Source organism: Dermacentor silvarum, chromosome 11, assembly GCF_013339745.2.
Source record: "Dermacentor silvarum isolate Dsil-2018 chromosome 11, BIME_Dsil_1.4, whole genome shotgun sequence".
In the NCBI taxonomy this organism is placed as follows: Eukaryota; Metazoa; Arthropoda; class Arachnida; order Ixodida; family Ixodidae; genus Dermacentor; species Dermacentor silvarum.
Window position 1 is genome coordinate 68,382,863 of NC_051164.1, and position 20,523 is coordinate 68,403,385.

General features: G+C 45.4%; 2 protein-coding genes across 3 annotated transcripts in view; both read left to right on the top strand.

Moving 5' to 3' along the window:
• The window catches only part of LOC119433293 (tRNA (guanine-N(7)-)-methyltransferase non-catalytic subunit wdr4), a 61,836-nt gene that overhangs the window by 35,794 nt on the left and 5,519 nt on the right, over window positions 1–20,523 (top strand). The gene's annotated exons all lie outside the window — the stretch shown is intronic.
• Window positions 116–15,813, top strand: LOC119433294 (U2 small nuclear ribonucleoprotein A'). Its single transcript, XM_037700439.2, has 7 exons — window positions 116–305; window positions 384–424; window positions 2,431–2,537; window positions 4,318–4,443; window positions 6,016–6,118; window positions 10,411–10,732; window positions 15,441–15,813. Exons 1-7 carry the CDS (start codon window positions 224–226, stop codon window positions 15,476–15,478), a joined length of 819 nt encoding a protein of 272 aa, XP_037556367.1. The 5' UTR covers window positions 116–223; the 3' UTR covers window positions 15,479–15,813.

Sequence of the window (20,523 nt, forward strand, 5' to 3'; positions counted from 1 at the left end):
GGCCACTTCGGCTATGGTAGGTTTCGACTCTTTACGGCTTGAACATTGACTTGAATTTTCTGTGGGGTTTGCAATGGCTTTCAAACTTGCTTCGATCCGATCCAGTAACTGTTCGTCAAGCCGGCACGTATTTTCGTTCCACACGTTCCACGGTGCGTTGTTGTCGCGTGTGTTACCGGTGTCTTTATTTTCTTACTGACAGAGACGCGCGCAGTACTTCACAATGGTGAAGTTATCACAGGACCTTATACAAATGGCCGCGCAGTCTATCAATCCAGTTCGGGACAGAGAGCTCGACTTGCGAGGTGAGAACTTTCACCTATCTTCGAACGCTGGATGACTTGTCATGTGTCGTTTACCAAACGTCCATTATTGTGACCCAGGTTACAAGATTCCCGTTATCGAAAACTTGGGAGCGACGCTGGTGAGTTTGCCGATGGAGGGGGCGAATTCGAGTGAAACTAGCGGTGGGTACTTTTCGAACTCTGCCGTCAAGAAACGGGCCCACTGATTCGTAGTCACGGACGCGGACGCCATCCTCAAGTATGGCTTCAGGACTTAAGATACTGATACAAGTACATACAGATACAGTTCAAATACAAATACTGCCTCATCGACAAGCACACTACGTAGTTTGCAGCACATATTTCGTATTGCTGCACAGTGCAGCAGACGCTGTGCCGTGAAGCATCACGTCATTGAAGAAGGCGCGTCTTTCTCAAGATTAGGTTACTGAGACACTGACCCAGTTATTCTAAGCTAGCAGTAGTTATAATCTGCCCCATTAGTAGCATGACATCACTTTCAATTGTCTCGCATAAAAGTGATTTTCATGCGAGACACGAACATTCAATCATAAACTGCACCGCACTTGAGACAAATCTTCTATTACGGACTGTATACTTTGAGACTTTTCAAAAGCATTCGACAAAGTAAGTCATCAAATTAACTTCTGGAAGCTTCAGCACCCAAAGCTCGGTTCTGATGTTTTAAGACGGATGGAATGCTTTCAAACTAATCGCTCACAATTTATTTCTGCTAATGACCATAACTCTTCTTTCAAAGTACAAGTTCCACCCTTGGGCCTCTTTTATTTCTCATATGTATGAATGACCCACCTTCCACAATTAATTCTAAGATTCATCTGTTCACCGACGATTGTGTTATATACAGAGAAATAAAGAATGACAAAAAAGTTACCTCCAGTGCCACCTTAATGCCTAACCACGTGTAACAAATGGCTCATGGAACTAAACACTAACAAATGTAAATTTTTGCGTGTGTCCTGTATTATTACTAATTCTCTGATGAACTTACTCATCAACATATTCGTATCTTCATACAAGTGTCTAGGGATTCATATTACAACTAATCTCGCGTGGACAACCCATGTCAATCACATCAACAATGTAAATGGAACTTTGGGTTATTTCCAGCTAAACTTTTGTAATGCACCATCCTCTCTCAGGTTATTATACATAACACTAATACAATCAAAATTTGAGTATGCACCTTTCTTTTTGGTATCCCAACCACACTAACCTTATTACTTCAATGGTAGTTTTCCCAAACTACTCTGCTCATTTTCTCTCTTCAAATTATAAAACTGCTAGTTAACAGCAATTAAAAACCTTGAACTTCACCATCTCTTCTCACCATAAAATCTCGAGGTTAACTATATTTCACAAGCTATATCATCACTCCACAGTGAATCTAAATCGCCACAATGTACATCCCGCCGCATTGATCACCTTTATAAAGTACGCATCAAATATTGTAACACCATGACTTTAATCTTGGTCTCCTTTTTGCCTCGCACATCTCTTGATGGAACCACCTTCCCACAGAAATCTATTACTATTACTAATAGTAGCTATTAGTAATGATCATACTTTTTTGTCCAACATTTACTAAGTAACCAGAATTTAAATACTTGTCACATTCCTTTTTATTTGTAATATTAGCCAATACGGTATAAAGCTGCTTTTCTGTTGCGCTCTGCAATTTGCCACAACATAAAATTGTATAATTTGAAAGCTTGCTTTTACACATTGTATTTTGTTTGTTTATCCAGCTCAACCCACTCCCCTCTGTAATGCGTTCGGGTCCTGAGGGTATAAATAGACGAACTTGCAGGAAAGTTCGCCGAGTAAGCACATAACAGCTAGTGAAAGCCCCAGGCATTTTTCCATAATGCTAACTTTTTTTAGTACTATTACGATTATATTTCGGCATGACAGGTGTTGAAAAAAGAAACTTTTTTAGTCAGTGTTGCCTGTTCAATATCGGCACTGATTCATGTTGCCCAATTTCATCGTGAAGGTATGCTAAAAGCGTGCAAGAAAAGTATCCCTATTCACAACTGTGTGACCTAGTGCAGACAACTTGCCCGCTTTTGGCGGTTTGTCACTAATTTAGCATGGCATGCAGGATCAGTTTGACTGCATCGACTTGTCTGACAATGACATCAGGAAGCTGGACGGATTTCCGCTGCTCAAGCGCCTCAAGTCACTGATGCTCAACAACAACCGCATATGGTGAGTAGCTTAATCAGCAGTGCTTGTTTTAAGATCATGAAATGGGAACACCTCCCGCCGTGCATACATCGTTACCTTCTCGCTCAAGGTGGATGCCTGAACCATTTCATAGTACCAGGCGGGCAATCTCCACTTGCCATTCCCAGTGTGGTATCCTACCAAAGGACTGTCCAACCACAGTGGTGCTTAGCATTAATGGCTTAATGAAAACCAGCATATCAGCGAGGCATGGACAATGAACTGCAAAAGTGTGCTAATTTGAGCTGGTTGGCACGTGTTATAGTTAAACCAATTAATAGCGCACATGGGACGGGACCAACAGATGAACGGACGAGGCGCTTTCTGTTCAAGCTCTGTGCTCTTACTCAATTTAGCTACGTACAGTGGCGTCAAAGTGGCACTGCACAGTCTTGCAAATCCCTTGGGCTGCCTCAAAGAATGTTGAAAATTTTGCAGGAAATTGATGATACTGCCTTTCTAATTAGTGTGACTTAGCACAGTAACTTAGTTGAATGACCCTGTCCCTTTGGCACAAGGTAAGCTGGTATTGAGTTACTTGACTTATTGTGACACCTGGGGGCCGCATGCTCAATCAATCACTTTCGGCAGACATCGGTTGGCTACGCCAGCTGGCAGAAATGGCAGTGAGGCATCTCACTTGATGCTGTGTCTTGCAAAAGTGAGTGTTCCTGAGACTAATTGGTCAAGAAAACCTTCATATTTAGCAGGCAACAATGTGGAAGCTCTGAAATTAGTGCGGTTATAAGAGGGCTCGCTCGGTGTGTTTTACACTGCAGTTGTATTGATTGTGTTGATTGTGCACCTTTGTTTTGCTGCGACAGACTAAGTCTATGACTAAGTCTAAGTCTATGCGACAGACTAAGTTTTGGTTGCAAGTGTGAGTTGTGCGCTGTGGCTACTGGTTGCAGCAATGTATCATTCCACTCATTTGGTGGCAAAATAGGTTTAGGTCTGTGACACCTTTTACATGGTAACTGTCATGTGTATTTTACAGCATAAAAGTATGAGTCTTAAGTTATATCAAATATACATGGCCCATACCTGTCTTTCCTTCATGTCTAAGGCAGTATAGTTAGGTCACGAATGTTAGCAGTGGAAGAAGCCTTTCTTACCTTCAGAGCATCGCCTGCTGTGGATGAATATGGAGCATATATAATACTGCCTTCAGTGGCTAAGCCAGTATTATTCCTGTAAATGCAGCTTGAAGCCCGAAGGCTGCATGCCGCTACCTTCTACTTTCGGTGGTGGAACAGCTGGCCAAATGGCTGTTCGGCCACTGTACTTTTCAAAATTGCCCACCATGTTTTCCGCCTATTCTTTTGCACAAGCATTAATGCAGTGGTCACTATATGGGGTTTTGCTTTGGACAAAGTGCCTCCTACAGAAATAAAAGTGGACAAGTCTCACCTATAGGATAGAGAGTTGGGCTAGTTGATATTTCATTAAGTCTGCCTGCCTAACTGCAGCCATCTTAGATAACACACACGCTCATATCCCTAAACTATCATTATCACACCAGGGGCTGTGTTCTCAATTGATCAGACTCGGTAACGCTCACTTTTGCATGACGTAGCATCAAATGCTTCCATGTAACCTCTTTGCTTTGTGTCTCGTCATTTCGGCACAGTATTTTATAATGGAATCTCGTTACTCGCGCCATCTGGTAGTGTAAAACTCTACCACTGCCTCTATACTATCCTCTTCACCTTGGTGCGAGCACAGCCGATGTTCTCCTCTGGTTTTGTTCTCCCTCCGCCAGCCGCATTGGGGAGAACTTGCAGGAACAACTGCCGGCGCTGGAGACCCTGGTGCTGACCAACAACCAGGTCCAGAACCTGGGCGACCTTGACCCACTGGCCAGCATCAAGACGCTCACCTACCTCAGGTGAGCAGGGGCACCACCATGTTTGGTAACAAGTGGACTGTATTACGATTTCACCATATTTAGCGATTCGCACATTGTTCTTTCTGGTTCCATGATTAATCTGGCAGCTCTTGCCCATTCAGTGATAGCCTACGGTGAATTCCATGTGGTCTTCCAGAAGCCATTTGATGGTTTTGACTGGTTGTTTGAGGTCAGCTCATTCTGCAGTGGATTGCTATTTCTTGATACACTATTGAAATACAGAGTCAAGTAGAAATTCACATGCGTTTCACATCATTTCTGCTCGCTGTGGGGATGAGCGTGTGTCGGGCTTTAGCATACAAGATGTTTTAGCACTTCACTTAACGTTTTCGAGCCTGTTGTCACGATTTCGTGGCATACGAAATCTGAGCTCCTTTATCCAAATGGGCCACTCAGGTGAGAAAAAGTCTGATTTTGACGTTCTGTGTAGTCATCCAGCAAAACATGTCAACATGTTGCCATCTCTGACTCAGAAAACAATGCTGTGCGGCACTCTTTCCAGCGAGGGTGAACAGGTTACGAAACTATCGCATCTGTATTTCTTCGTGTGCACAAATTGCAGCTATCTCAGCAATACTAACTGTTTTACAGGCTGCTTTAAGATAACATACGGTTCACCTGCAGAATCAAAGTTTGTACAGTGTAAAAACAAACAAATATAAAGGCACTCCTTCATGCTAGACCCGTTTCAAACGTGCACATTTCAACCAATTACAAGCCCACAGATTTCATCCAGGGGTAGCAATTGGGGTGAGATTAATTTTGGATGCATGCGTTAGAACATGCAAAATTAATCACAAACTGAAAACAATCTCTCACTAACTGCAACTCAAATATTTTTCTTCAGGCAAAAAAAGAAACCTAGGCTATGTATGCACATAGCATACACATATTTTGTATGGTTTCGTTTTCTGTCGATGTGGGATGCATTTAAGCTTGAAGCCTGTTTAACTTTGTTGTTGCCACTGTGGTTGTGCACCAAGCTTGGACTGTGGAAGATTCAGGAGCATTTAATACGAGTAGGGCCAGAACAGAGAAGGTGCATGTTTATAAACAGGTCGAATTGGGGAGTTCCAAGAAGGTGAAAACTTCCAATGTGCTGAGCCACTCAAGCTGCGTGAACTTGCGCTGCACTTGCCTCATCAGCGCATTCCTGCATTGCTAATTCTTTATTGATGACCACTAACAGCTAAGCGCATAAATAAAGTACTGACATGAAATTTTATTCCCTTTATGTTATTGTGTCAGATGAAGCACCGGGACCTCAAAACCCTAGAAAGAATGTTGGCAAGCCTCCGACTGCCATAAATAATTTAACATGATAGCTTTTTTTTTTCTACAGCTGTTTGTTTTCTAGGAGGTGACTGTGTCGCGATGTCAGGACGCTAAAGGTGGTCACGTGAGAGCGGGACATTGTAATTTTTTGGCACTCACTCAGTTCGGCTGCCCTCTGTTACTACAAAAGCTCCAATTTTATTACCTGTGGTGACACAGAACAGTTGTGGAATCTTTGTTTAACCGTACTGTGTCCACTGCCTGTTGTGGTTGCAGCCTGATGAAGAACCCCGTGACAGTGAAGCGTCACTACCGGCAGTACCTCATCCACAGGATCCCGCAGTTGAGGGTGCTCGACTTCCGGCGCATCAAGCAGAAGGCAAGCACATGTCGCATGCTGTTCTGTTTCTTTCACGTTGCCAATCCGTGCACTTAGATTATTTTCTCTAGCCAGCCTACGCTTCCCATTTGTCACGACGACAATGCTGGTACTCACATCTTCAGCCTTGAGGTGGCATATGAGGGTTTATTGGTTAGTCGCCTGCTCCTGAGTTCACATGCTATGTGCTGCCTGTGGTTAAAAGGCTGTGCTGCATCTGCCACCATAGCCAGGAGTAGTGGCACTGGCCAACACTCCCAGGTCGAGATCTAGTACATATGAATTAATACCCAAGGAAGTGGACAGTTTGACAATGGCAAAACATTGGAGCGCGTTCAATACTTACCGCCTGGTGGGGAAAAAGCGAACTGCTTAGAAAACAAAAACATAGTTCTCCTTCATGTCCGTGAGCGACGTGGAAGGTCTCGAAAGCGGCATTTCAAACCATCGATAGCGAGCTAACGATGCCCATTGGGCGCGGTACGGAAAGAGTTAAGGGCACCGCAAAGTTGCCGTTCATAATCGCGTCAACAGTGGCCGCGGTTTCCTCCGCAGCGGTTGCGGCAAACGGCTGTTTCGTTTTGATTAGGTGCGAAGCTGTCAAGGATGAAGAGCACCGGCTCCATCGCGATGGACGGACGATCTGTTGACAATCGGCTCACTGACAAAAAAAATGGAGATGTGCACACGGTAGTGCAAACCATGTCACAAATGAAGGCGTGTGCCGCGGCCGTGCTGCGAAGGAAGTCACGAGGCCTCGATCACCGCTGCAAGAGCCAATGAGTCTCGAGATCACGAGAAGTGCAGCTTCCATCCTGCCTTTGTGCAAAATAGCAACAGGATTAGCTCATTCATTCACTAAATAAATGTGTGTTGACGTAGTAAGCATTTGCTTATTGTTTTCTGAACACCGTCGATAATTTGACATTCAGTTAATTCGGACCTCTTTTTGGGTCCCATGAAATCCCAATTAACGAGGTTTTACTGTATAAAAACAATAAATGTGATCGGATGACTGCAGCTGTTTTTTAGGAGTATGTGCGCCTCCTGGATCGAAAGTTCAATTCAAAACGTCGCCATGTGCTTGTTGACAACTGTCCCAGCCATGGGAAGATTGGCAATGTCAAAGCGATCACTGTAGAGTTTCTGCCAGCGAACTCAACCACAATATTGCAGCCTATGGATCAGGGCATTATTGAGACCACGTGGAAGTTATACCACAAGAATCTATGTTGTAGCCCTTGCTTACATAATTACATATGATGCAACATGGGCCACATCGACCTGCTTGGTGTCATACATTTGTTAAACCATTCATGGCAAGAGCTGGCACCTGCAAAGATCACAAACTGTTTTGCGCATGCCATCTTTTCCCGGCCGCACTTCGGCGAGCCTGACGATGATCACCAGGTTTGCAACAATCTCTGCAAAGCTCTGCAGAGAATCGTTGGTGAAGAGATTGGAAGGTAACTTTGACTCACTTACGTTGGTTGACACTGATGTTCCCGTCGTCACCCCAACTACAGATGCGGAAATAGTAGGCTTAGCTCTTGGTGGCCTCGATGAGGATGAACAGCAGATGGACAAACAGCCTCATGGTATACCAACAGTGGCACAGACGCAGGAGAGCCTCTGTCTACTGCGAAGCAAAGTTGAATGCACTGACAGCGACCGCTACCTTATTCAGTGCTTGAACGAACAAGACCAGGCATTACTCACGCCCAGCAGAAACACCCGGTGGACCAAGCTGACTGCCTTTTTTGCACCTCAATCGGCTGCGGCGCGCGCCTTCATTTGCGACACGCTTTGCACTACCGCATGCACATCCCGATTATGTTTTCGCCGCTGAGCTGATCGCCAACAGCTTTGCACCGAGTCAAAACGAAACAACTGTTTGCCGCAACTGCTGTGGAGAAAACCGCAGCCGCTATTGACGCGATTATGACCGGCTACTTTGCGGTGCTGAAGGCCGATGCAAGCACCGAGTCGGAACGAAACTGCCGTTCGCTGCAACAACTGCGGACGAAACCACAGTCGCCATCCATGCAATCATGGATGGCGACTACGCAGTTTTTTAGGCACGCGGCGGATGTGCGTATCGAGCGAAAACGAAACTACTGTTTGCCGCAACCGTTGCTGAAGAAAATGCGGCCGCTGTTGACGCGATCATGGATAGCGACTACACAATTATGAAAGCACGTGGCCAATGCGGTGTTATGCGCAGCGGTAAATGCAAGAATAAAGGCTTTAAAGGTACAAATAGGCACGAAGCGTTCCAGCGCTACTGTCATTCACGTACGATTTCCGCTGATGACTTTGGCGACGTGGACTCAGCCGCTTCGTTTCGGTTGGGTGCTAGCGCCGTTTTTGCTCTTTTGCATTGCACATTTGCGGCGCTCCTTGCTCGTCGAGCTCCCAAAGTTGTCCGAAGTAACAGATGTGCGGCCAAATATGTCCAAATTAACGAGAGTTTGATTGCATTGAATAATGCATACACTGGCCGAGACCAGAGGACTAGTCCGAATTATCCGATTTTCCGAATTAATGAGGGTCGAATTGACGAGGTTTTACTGTATCAACTAAATAGATAAGCACGGTGTCACGCACGCACAGGTAAACATGAACACATCTCACTCGATGACCACGGAAACTCTGTGAAATGCCAGTGAGAAAGCGCGCCAGCAGCAGTGGGCAAATTGACCTTCGCGCTGTGTCTTGTCTCACTTCAACGTGAACTAAACGTTGAAAGCACAGCACATACGAAGCTACCGGCACTCGGCGCATGCACTTTGTCCCCATCGCAGATCACTTTGAAGATGAGGCCTGCACTTCGCCCACATCGCAGATCACTTTCAAGATACGGCGCCCACGCGGCCGTGTGTGAGCAGCAGCCGACGGAACGCACTCTCCCTGTCCGTTGCCTCACCCCTGTGCTTTGGGCTCAAAAGAACGCTAGTTCTTTTTCCTTGCACTCTCGCGTGCACTACATTGAGCCGCGATTGCCGGCTCACCCTTGTACTCTTTCACTCGCACACAGAGTGTAGGGCGTGTGGCAAGGATTTTATCGCCGTTGGACTTTGTACGAAACCTCACGGTGAGATGGCAGAAATGCGCTTGGAGTGTCCATATAATTGCTATCACAATATAACATCCACAAAAGATGTCTTGAAGTCTGACCATGACGGAAAATCTATTACGAGGTTGTACCATAAGCTGGCCACACCCGCGAGGTAGAATAGCACGTTGCTCAGCTTTGCTGCTTCGGCCCATTTATGGTGTGTGCTTACCCGCTCATGGGTCTTTAGCCAATCCTCAACGTCGGTGTCTTCCGCGCCTTTAAAGATAGCAGGGTCCCGATTGATGGCGAGGCACACCAGAGCATGGTGCCAGTGCATGGGGAGGCACTTGCTGGGATGCTTCTTCGGGCATGGTCGACGGTACGATGCAGGATCGAAGTTCCAGGTTGCAGGTTTTGAAGGCGCAGCACGCTCCACCTAGTTGTAAAAGGGTTTATTAGAACTCGGATCAGCGCAGCGGCAACAGTCAAACGAGAACACTACTTCCAAGCACGAGCACCGTTGCCGAGCAGTAGTGCTGGACCCACTAGCGTCTCTCTTCGCTGCAACTGTAGCATGCACATCAGAGGGATGAGACACCTCGAACTCTACCGTAAGCCGAGGGACGGCCTTCGAGTTTGGTGCATCGTAGGTGCCAAAATCGAGAAGTAACGGCGTGTATGTGAACATTAAAAGTCATATCTGAACTGCGCGCCATGGTGACGCTCAGTAGGCGGAGCATTGCGGGCACCACCCAACTCCACTGTAGCGGTCTCATTGCAAGGCATTGAAGGACTGGGTGCAAGCGAAGGGGATCAAAGGTGAACTTTGATTGACAATAACTGTTTCTGCTGAACACGTTGAGGTACCTTTTGCGACAAAGTATCTCTGAAAGAATCTATTTTAACATTAAATGCAATTCTCGACTTCGATAAAATGCGGTTCAGGGCCCCTTTAATATAGATGTTTATACCCAGTGGCATGTGCCTAGTTGCGCACACCCAGTGGCCCAAGTTCTGGCGTTACAGAGGTTAGATGGGAACAAACCACCAAGGGGGTAAAATTCCCTAAGAATGTCAATCGCTTGTGTGCGTAGATTTAGTCATAGTTAAAGAACCCCAAGGTGTCAAAATTAATCGGGAGCCCTCCACTGCAACGTCTCTCATAGATCCAGTGCTGCTTTGTGACGTTGAACCCCACGAATCATTTACTCTTGTTTGTTGTCACTGACTGCAGGAGCGACAGGAGGCCCAGCAGCTGTTCAAGGGCAAGCGGGGCAAGCAGCTCGAGAAGGAAGTGGGCGTCATCAGCGGAGGAGGAGGAGCTGGCCCCATCCGCAGCAGCAATGCCGCCTCGGCGCAGCCTCCGCCACCAGGCGCGGGTCCGACGCCGCCAGCCTCGACGAGCCGGAGCGGCCAACTGGAGGCCCTCAAGCAGGCCATGTCGCGCGCCACCACCCTGGACCAGGTGGAGCACCTCAGCTCGGCCCTGCAGTCGGGCGCACCCTTGCTGCCAGCATCCAAGAAGGCCTCGTCCTCAAGCACGAGGCCGCCAGGAAGTGGGTGTTACTGTCCGGGGGAGGGGGATGCCCTTCTTGCTTCTCTCTTTCTCTCTCTCGCGCTTTTCCCCTCTTTCTCATTTCTTGCTGTCCTTTACATAACCCCTCTCTGTCCTCGCCATTATGGAGATGTTCACAATGCATGTTCACAAACACTCGTTGCCTCGAGTGTCCTCCTGTACTCCACCAAGTGGCAGAAGTGTCTAGTGACCCAGCATAGTGTTTTTACTTCGCATGATGTGCAATACATTGCCACGATATGATTGACAGGGTTCAAACAAGGAATTTCTGGGGAGCTGGCGTTTCGACAAGGTGTTTGTCTTCGTCCCCTCGTCAAAACTTTGGCGCCAGAGACATCCCTTATTCAACAGCTGTTGATCGTCTCTCTCTTCCTGCGTAGCTTAGTCTTGTTTAAGGGGGGACGCGGCTTTCGCATCGCGAAAAATGGCTAAAAAATCGATTTTTTGAAAATCACATTTTCAGTTTCTGTAACTCCTATTCTATCTGATTCCGAAATATCATCACTGAAAACCAAGTAGAAGTGCTCTAAAAAAATTGTTATATCAGCCAAGGTGGCGAAAAATTGCGCGGAAATCGCGAAAGAACGGCGTTTTTCAAGCCACGATATTTCCGGAACGGCGCAGCCGAGCACCGCCATCTTGGTCTCGTTGGAAAGCGCATTTCTCCGTCTTCAAATCTGCCGCTTCAGCTATCTCCTCCATACAGAAACAAGCACACAAAAAGCAAATGATTGAAGGTCATGCCGGAGCCACCGATTGGCCGCGCCCGCCACGTGACTCCAGCGCGGTTCGCCATTGGTCCGGTGCTCGCTCCGTGATGGCGTCGTCTGCTCCGCTTGTTGCGGTCTCCTCGCGAGCTCCAGACAGTTTCCATAATCTCGACGAGTGTTAAAGCGGGCGCTACGCGGACATCGCAGTAGCGTGGCCGATTCCGCTTTTTGTGGACGTCTCAGACCCGCGGCTAAGCATTCCGAGCATCGGTGACGCGGACTTCGCGACCGAGCTTCGGGCACGGAATGCTCGGACACGCGGCTAAGCCTTTCGCGTGTAGGCGTCTCCGACTCGGGGATGAAGCACATCGCGCGCGGACTTCTCGGATCCTTGCCTAAGCATTTCGCGCGTCGGCACCTCGGACTGTGTGACTAAGCTAATCGAGCATCGACTCGTCGAGCCCGCGGCTAGGCATTTCGCGCGTCGGCACATCGCTCATCGAGTGTCGACTCCTCGGACCCGCGGCTAGGCACTTCGCGCGTCGGCACCTCGAGCGTCGACTCCTCGAGCCCGTGGCTAGGCAATTCGCGTGTCGGCACATCGCTCATCGAGTGTCGACACCTCGAGCGTCTATTCCTCGGACCCGCGGCTAGGCATTTCGCGCGTCGGCACCTCGGACTGCGCGATTGAGCTTACCGAGCGTTTGGACCCGCGACCAGGCATTTCGCGCATCGGCACCTCGGACTGCGCGACTAAGCTCGTCGAGCGTCTATTCCGCGGACCCGCGACGAGGCATTTCGCACATCGGCACCTCGGACCCGCGACTTGGCACATCGCGCGCCGACTCTATTATCGTAATGCCACGATATCTCGTAACAATACCTATCATACCACCCCTTTAATTCATAAAGAGAACCTCATCATGAGCTCTATTCACTAGGCCACTTGGGCTGGCACAGACACCTGGCTGCAGAAGTGAGGCATGATACAAAAGTACAGGCTGGAAAGCACCTAGCAGCTGCATTGCTGCCTATCTATCAGTGGCTCTCCTAACCTCCATAGCCATTGTCAATGGAAGATGATTCAGAAGGCTGCTGAAAGCCTTCATTCAGTAACATGGTCGATTCTACCAAAAGAAAACAATGCCTCACTGACTGCACTAGAGGCTGCTATCAATGAGGCAGTCTGCAGATACAACGCTAGAACTACTGTATATTTATGCCCACATAGTTCTGCACCTCACTTGGTTTGAAACCCAGGCACCATGCTCTTTGTAGAGAAGCAGTAAAGAATGCCATACAAACATGAAAAAGGCAGAACGAAGGCTCAGCAGACCAGAGGCCACATGTCCAAGAAGCCCCACGTCACAAAACACATCAAAGATTACAACTTTGGTGCGTTTTAGAGAACTGAAGAGAAGGTGCAACTTTGAGAGCCGTTTTCTCAAAACTGTTTTTTCGCCTTTCTGCTCAGTTTCTGGAGCTGATTTCTTCGTTACCGTTTAGCCTATTTTGATTCTGTTTTTTTTGTCACGTTCCTTGGACTACAGTGCAGGTCGAGACAGTCTCGCATTTTTATCTTGACTTTTTATAAATTTATGGCATGGCTATTCGTTCACCCCGAAAGTGTGCTCGGTGCGAAGGTAACTTGAAAAATGACTATCTAAAAAATTTGTGTTGCGAAAAAAAAAAAGTAAGACTGTCACGACCTTCAGCACGCATTGAGCTATGCAGTCAATACTCAACGAGCCTTCCATCATGTTTTTTAAGCTCCCTAGGCCCTCCAGAAAGTTCAAGAGAGAAAAATTCTGCTCAATAAAATGTTCTCAAGGTATCACTCTGAAACTTTGATGGAAGTATCAGGGAGACATTCTAAACATTTGTGCCAATTTTCATCAAAATCCATGAAGAAATGAGGAAGTTGATTTTCAAAGCCACGTCCCCCCTTAAATTGTTACCATGATACATTACACCCACTGCACAATGCATGTCTTCTTCACAGAATCATACTAGTAGATGTGTCGCGAGATTGTTTTAGCACACTATCATCGCATACCATGCTTTAGTGGAAATGGGAATCAGTGATGTAGTGAACAATCACAGAAGTTCAACGAAGAAATCAGAATTGAGCTTACGCATTGCAAGTGCATGACCAATGGTAATTGCTGTGGCACCATCTGGTGCGTAGAAATCGAAACACATCTGCAGTTTGGTGGCACCTTTTCTTAGGCCTAACAGCATCAAAACAAACATGAATTCGCTAGTAACGACAAAGCATGAGTAATACTTTGCCCTCAGTGTGAGATGAGACTAAGTGATGGCTGGTCTTACAATTTATTTCTTGCTGTCACAACGGAAAGTAGGTAGCAAGGTCGAATTCAAGCAGGCGGCCTGGGCACTGCCATGTTGTTGCCTAATCACCAGTAGTAGCTACTGTGGTAATTGGCATTATAGGGCACACATGCGCACACAAGACACCTAGTGGTATCGTGTCGCATATCATGCAAAACTACAACTGTAGAGTGACTTCTGCAAGAAAGGAGCTGCTTGAAAAACACCCCTCCGCTCCATTGCCTTCCGGTAGAGTTGTGGTGTGTAGAGCAGAAGACTCGAGTCAAAGTGCAGTTGTGAACAGATGGTTTAGCCGTAATTGCCGAGTGGCCATAGTGTAGATCTCTTGCAGATGATGTGCCCGGCCGCATCCTGAGCTGTTGCGTTCCGCAGAAGCTGCGCATAACATTTAGGAGCTGCCGAGCTTGTCGTTGTGTCATTAATTTTGGGCAGCGTCTGATGGGGGGCTGCTTGCTGTCCTCGGGCTGTCTGCTCTCCTTTCACGAATGGCTATGCAGTTGGAGATGGGACGCCATTCTTTTTTGTGTGTGTTTATGTGCATGTTGTGGGTGCATGTGCACGGCAATGTCTAATTGTAACTGTTCCGCCCATAAATGAACTGGCAAACTTGCTTATTGTAAGTGGTGGTTGCTGGCCAGTGCGGCTGTTTCCAGACATGCACGCCGGCGGCCACATGAGCCCACGCGCTTTGCTGACCATCGTCGAGTGCCTAGACAAGTCTTGAAGCTTATCTCTGGACTGTAGATCATTGTGCATAATGATAGCAGCTAAAGGATAGTACTTCGGTGGGGGTGACATGTGGTGTGAATGATGAATCCACCCTCCATAGTAGCATCGTGAATGCAGCTGACATCATTGTCAGCCAGGATTAGAACATAACACTTTTCTTTTTCTTTGACGGAAGTCTATACTTGTTGCACAACTTTCTGTTAGAAGAAAGGGAAAGCTACAGAGGCAAAGCGTGTACAAGACCGCTTCTAGAAAAACTCCTACATTTTAAGCTAAGGAAGAGAAGACATAAACATCTTGCTTACAACTGCAAAGTAAGACAAAATACAAGAGTGAGTGTTAAATTTCACTTACCTTGCTGCTTTTGTCTTTCACGCTTGGGCAGGTGTGAAACGGTCACACGTGGAAGCTATGCTGATTCGGCATCTGTTCCAAGACGCTGAAAGCTCTGTCCCTGTAGTTTTTCTTTTGGTGCCATGCCATGTTGTCAGTGAATATAGGAATGGATAGTGTATGCAAAGGCATGTATAGTATATTAGAAAATATGGTATGTTGAGCTGGAATTCTTTCCCAGTGTGCATGCCTTGTTTTACTGGAGATGCGGAAAGGTCTATGTAGTTTGTGCATCTGAACCTCTGTCTCTCTCTATCAGATGCCAGTTGCTTCTGGGCACCTATTAGCCTTCAATATCTTGTTTATAATTTGTACATTATGTTGCAGTGCAGTTGAACCTCAGTACTATAACGTACCCATACATAACAAAGTTAATTTATTATTTGGTTGGCCATTCTTTGATTCAATGAGTAACCAAAACTGCAAGTTCCTTATGCTGTTCTTGGTCTTAAAACGTTTGTGCAAAACTCATGGTCGCATTTTGTTTTTGTTCTGCTTTTTCAGCGGAGGATGTTGAAATGGAGGAGACAAATGGCCACTGAGAAGTCCAAAATCATTCCTGAAAGAGTTGCTGAAAGTTTGAGACTTCTGGTGTCTCGTCATCGTTCACAAAGCCCACTACATACTTTTTGTTTTTTTCTTTCAGTCGCTTCCACGCTCTCCACTGGCCAAGGTGACGTAAGCAGCTTTGCTTTTGTATATTTGAAATCGCTGCATGCAGCAGCTCAGACTGTTTCCATTTCCTTAACACCTCGAAAAGTGCTGTCAAGAACAGATACGGCACGTTTGGTTTAATCTTGCGAGGCCAGCTGCTGGAGCAGTGTGAGAAGCGGAGTCACTCATAAGGCTAATAAATTTTCGATACCATTCTCGTTGATGTTGTTGTCTGCGTTCCTGTCATCTACTCTAAATATCCTGATTTGTTGCCCCATCCCTGAGACATCACTTGCCTGTCTTCTTGCTGAATTGCAGTTTCGTTGCATATTAAAGATTAAACAGAAAAAAAAAAAATGAACGCTTCGCATACCACAGTGTCTTCTGCAGAAATTACAAGGGGTGAAATCTGGATATAGTAGCACCAATAGTATAACTGCAAGTGTGACAATTTAGCCAGCTATAGTAATTTTATTTGGAAATCCCATAGAATTACCTACAAAAAATTGCTAGAAGGAACTGTGTCTGCTCCTATCATTCAGTGTCCATGGGAATGTTGGGTAGTTCATGGATTTGTCTAATCTTCATGCTTGTTGCTTCAGATGTTCTGGCAGCTTCATTCACTGTGCTTTATCTGCCTTTAGCAGCTTAAATTTCAAAACAGTCCTGTACGTGGAAAACAATAAGACTAGTATTCTGCTAACACCAAGTTATTGCAAAAACTAAAATCTATGCTGCGAAGGACGCATTTTTCCAGAGATGTGGGTTGCGCATGCTGCTGACAAACATTGATGAAGTACGTTATTTGACTGGTTGCCTAAATAATTGTTTCAGCCTGCCTTGTAAACTTTTTTTAGTTCTGAGCTCAAAAGGTTGCACAACCCCCTTTTCCTAATGAAATATGTACGTATGGTGTTGGGGCGGGGGGTACACATGGCATGGGATGTTGCGGTGTGTTCTTTAGTGGGTGTATGTACGATGTCTGTGTGTGGTCTTGTCAAATCTGCGTCTGCAACAGCAGAAAATGCAGCCTTGTTTGAGGTTGCATTTTACATCTCAACAACTCCTTCCAGGGCAGTGATAGTTGCAGGTCACATTGGCCAACCATAATAAGAGAACCAGAAGACGGGCTCCTCCATTGTCCGCCACTGATCGCCCTCCACGGAACGTCAACGGAACGAAAGGATCCTTGGCGCACAATGGTTGAGCTCTCCTTCCTTTTTTCTTGGAACACACGAACTGCTCTAGTTGCTGATTGGTTAACACAATCACTAGTTTTTGCCGTGCTGCACGCATTTGCGAAGACTGTCAAGGCCAGTAATATCCGGTGTAGCTGTTTAGGTTGACAGCGTGTTCACTCAAGTGTACTTGAACTGTACCAGGTTTTTTTCTTGTTCTGCTACATTGAGCATTATTTAAGAGACATTGATGAAATGCAGTAAATTAGTTCAGACTGGTATATGATAAGTTATTCCCATCGAAGCAGTGTTAATGGAGAAGGTGACATTAACAGCAATTGTATCCATGCCACTGGATTCTCACCCCTAAGTTTGCTCTCTAATGTCCTCTTCGGCAGAATCTTTTGTCACCAGAGAGAATTTCCATTTCAAAATTGTTTTGATTGTGCACTTGTACTTCATCATCCATGTCATAGTGATATCGGAGATTCTGCGGTGTTTATGTGCATACCTGCCAACTCTCAAAATTTTCATAAACTGTATGAATTTGGGCTCGTTTTACGATTATGCAAATGTTGTGTAATGTTCTAAGAAAATTCTGTTGGCAAGCAAGTTGCCTTCGTTGATCCCTGACGCTATACAACATGTAAAAGGTGGCATTGCTCTATACCGTTTGAAATCTTGTGATAGTGAAAGGATGCAAGAGGCTATTTGCTTGAATAAGCAAAATCAGCAACAACAAAGTCTCTGAAAAAGTCGCAGTACTGTATTTGAAAAACGTTGTGCTGCTCGCCTAATCATCTCTAATAAAATGCATATTATGTGCATCGCTGAAAAGCAGTGTCCGTAAGTGAGCTTTAAATGCTATCTATAAGCGACCCTTTCCCTTCTTGTCATGTCCGCGGGATTGTGCAAACTTTAAAATTCATAAATTGGCAGGTATGTACCAGGTGCGCGAGGTGTCTGAGAACACAATGACAACTTCAGGAATAGCAACAATATTTTAGGCAGTATTCGGTATATATGTTTCAAATATTTTGCAGTGTTTCTTTTGCTGCTTTTTTATAAGACCATTTTCAGCCTCAATTATTGACTGAATTCAGCTTCAATAGTACCTGCATGCCCGCATCAAATAGTACAGGTTGAAGTAGCAGTAGCAGCCTTTATCGAGTTTTTATCATTGTGTGGCTGCTTGTTAGTGTCCCTTTCAGTAATAGCTGCCATACAGAGCAGCATACAGGTTTAGATATGCAGAACTAGGAAGCTACATTAAGGGCAATGTGACTGCAGAGGTTCACAACCAGACATCCTTGGGTCTGGTTGGGAGCACTGTGAGAGTAAGCAAATCATTACGAAGAGTGGCGCCAAATGGAATTGAGCATGGAATGCTTGAGAATTGATTCTACCACTCGAAGTCGCTTCGCAATGCCCATAATCGATTTTTCAGGCTCCTCACTCATTGTGACCTCCACGTGCTGGAGAAACTCCACTGCCTGAGTGGCATTTGGCCAAAATCTCTTGTGGTCGGCCTGTAAGGAGATTACTGTAAACATACGGCTTTGTCTCCAGTGTCAGACTGAAAGCTGATACCGTGGAACAAATGTGCTAGATAGATGACAGAGGGGTTGGTGTGGATTGAGTGCCTAGGCAGATAGAACGAGAATGTTAATGTTTGTGGCGATTCCAAGTTGTGTCCTCAAATACCTTTCGCACCTGGTGTGTGTATTGGGGTTCTTGTGCAGTAAAGGACCAAAGAAGTTGCTAGGTGGAGTTTTAGTATGTATTCAGATGCAGTGTAATGCTTCTTATTAATAAGCAGTTAATGTGTTATTGAGATGCTGCCAAATGCTATTGCATCGTGGAGAGATAGTGCGGCAATATTCAAGGTTCTGTTGCAAAGCATCTTTGGTTTCTTAAATCCTTTCTGGTGTACAGTCGATGTAAAAAGCAGATATAATGAATATTGTCTATGTGAAAGTAAAGCAATAGTGTTTCTCACTGATATCAGCATGTAATGATATATGCTTATAATGAATATTAGATATAATGAAGGTATTTTCTGTTGGATGCAACTTTGTTATAACTAGAGGCCGGATCTTTAGGCATTAAAAAGTGCGTTTTAGGCGCCAAAAATAGGCAGGCAAAACAACGTTTTAGGCCTCCAACGTCATAATATAGGCACCATAAATTTTTACATAATGCAAATAATTTCAACGAAGACTTGCGCGGCCTATATCTGCGATAGGAAAACAAGAAATGTTATTGTCTATAATGGCACAAAGGCGCCAACAGTTGAACATAGCCGTGCAATTGTCCCATAAAACTGCTGGACTAATAACGATCAATTGGCTTCATTCAATAAGCACACTGCTCATATTCATGTTCAATGGCCACTGTACTCGAGCGTCGCATATAGTGAAACAGGCATGAAAAAGAATACTTGAAAGCTGAGAACACTGATTAAAAAAAACGATACTTTTATGTCTGTCTGACGCAATTAAATTAAGACACAACAAAAAACAGACAAATAACAAATGCAAGAGACTACGATTTATTAAGAAATTAGCATGTTCTTACATGAGGACTGTTAGGTGCAACTCTTCGCAATTTTCTCATATACATGACATTATCCGAATTGTACAGGCCAGACGTCCCAACACTGCCAATACACTTCCGCCTATTTGAAGTGCACGTGTTTGAAGAAATATGTTTGGAGAGCACGCGGAACGTAGTCGAAGAATCACTGTGAAGATTGTGGAAACAATAGCAAACTACGACCATCTCCAGATTTTCAGATTCAAAATTGTGCCTCTTGTCACTGAGAATGATCTCGTACGCTGAGAAGGAACGCCTGACGGCGGTGAATACCTTAAAAAGTAAATTACAAGCAAAACAAAAGCCGCGTGCACATCACATTTTTCTTTCTTCTTTTGCTCTTCACTCTCCTTTCCCCTGACGGCTCTCCGCGGTTTCGCATTCGCCAACCGCTCACGCATGTCAGCGCGGCGGCGTATGCTGGCCGCGCGTCTCATTTCAATGCTGCTAGTAGTTGTTTTCCGGAGTTGGTTAACTAAAGGACTAGGTTGAACCCTAGAGTTCCAAACAGTCAATGTTGCCTGGTAACATGAATAACGGTCTTTAACTGCACTCGAAAGCGAAACTTGAGGTTAAATAGTGTCATCTAGCGCCGATATTGAAAATAGGCATTTAGGCATTAGGCACAAACGCCAAATAGGCATTTATAAGCACATGAAAGCACTATAAAGCCCTTCCTAACCTCTAATTCATGCTCATATATCAAAGTGGGGCGATAGGAGCGCAAGGAACATAAAAGGCATTGCCTAAAATCCGTCTCTAGTTATAACAAATTCGGCCCTACTACATCCCTGCTTACAGAAGGACTGCGTTGAAAAGGTGTAATCTACCAGTTGGTGATTTTATCAGATAACTGCAATTTTGTAAACTTTATTTTATCTTTGTTCCACAGTACGTTTCATTCCTCACCTTTCCTAAGGTAAAAAATTTGCACTACGTATTTTTATAACTTTATTGCTCTAGCAGTCACTATGTAGCTCTACCTTCGGTAACATTGTTTTTACTGTTCTGGTGATAGCGGTGGAGCCTTTTCAATTCAATTATTTATTACATACAGTATAAATACAATTAGGTATGAATATACAGGAGGAGGTCTCGACTCAGACTAAAAGCAGACTCCTGTTTAATACTTCCAACAGGAAAGATAACAATTGTTACGA

What these genes read in the sequence shown, in the direction of transcription:
- LOC119433294 (XM_037700439.2), top strand. Translation starts at nt 224, where the DNA reads ATGGTGAAGTTATCACAGGACCTTATACAAATGGCCGCGCAGTCTATC. An exon ending in AAAACTTGGGAGCGACGCTG is followed by an intron (nt 425 to 2,430) that starts GTGAGTTTGCCG and finishes CATGGCATGCAG; the next exon opens with GATCAGTTTGACTGCATCGA. An exon ending in AAGACGCTCACCTACCTCAG is followed by an intron (nt 4,444 to 6,015) that starts GTGAGCAGGGGC and finishes TTGTGGTTGCAG; the next exon opens with CCTGATGAAGAACCCCGTGA.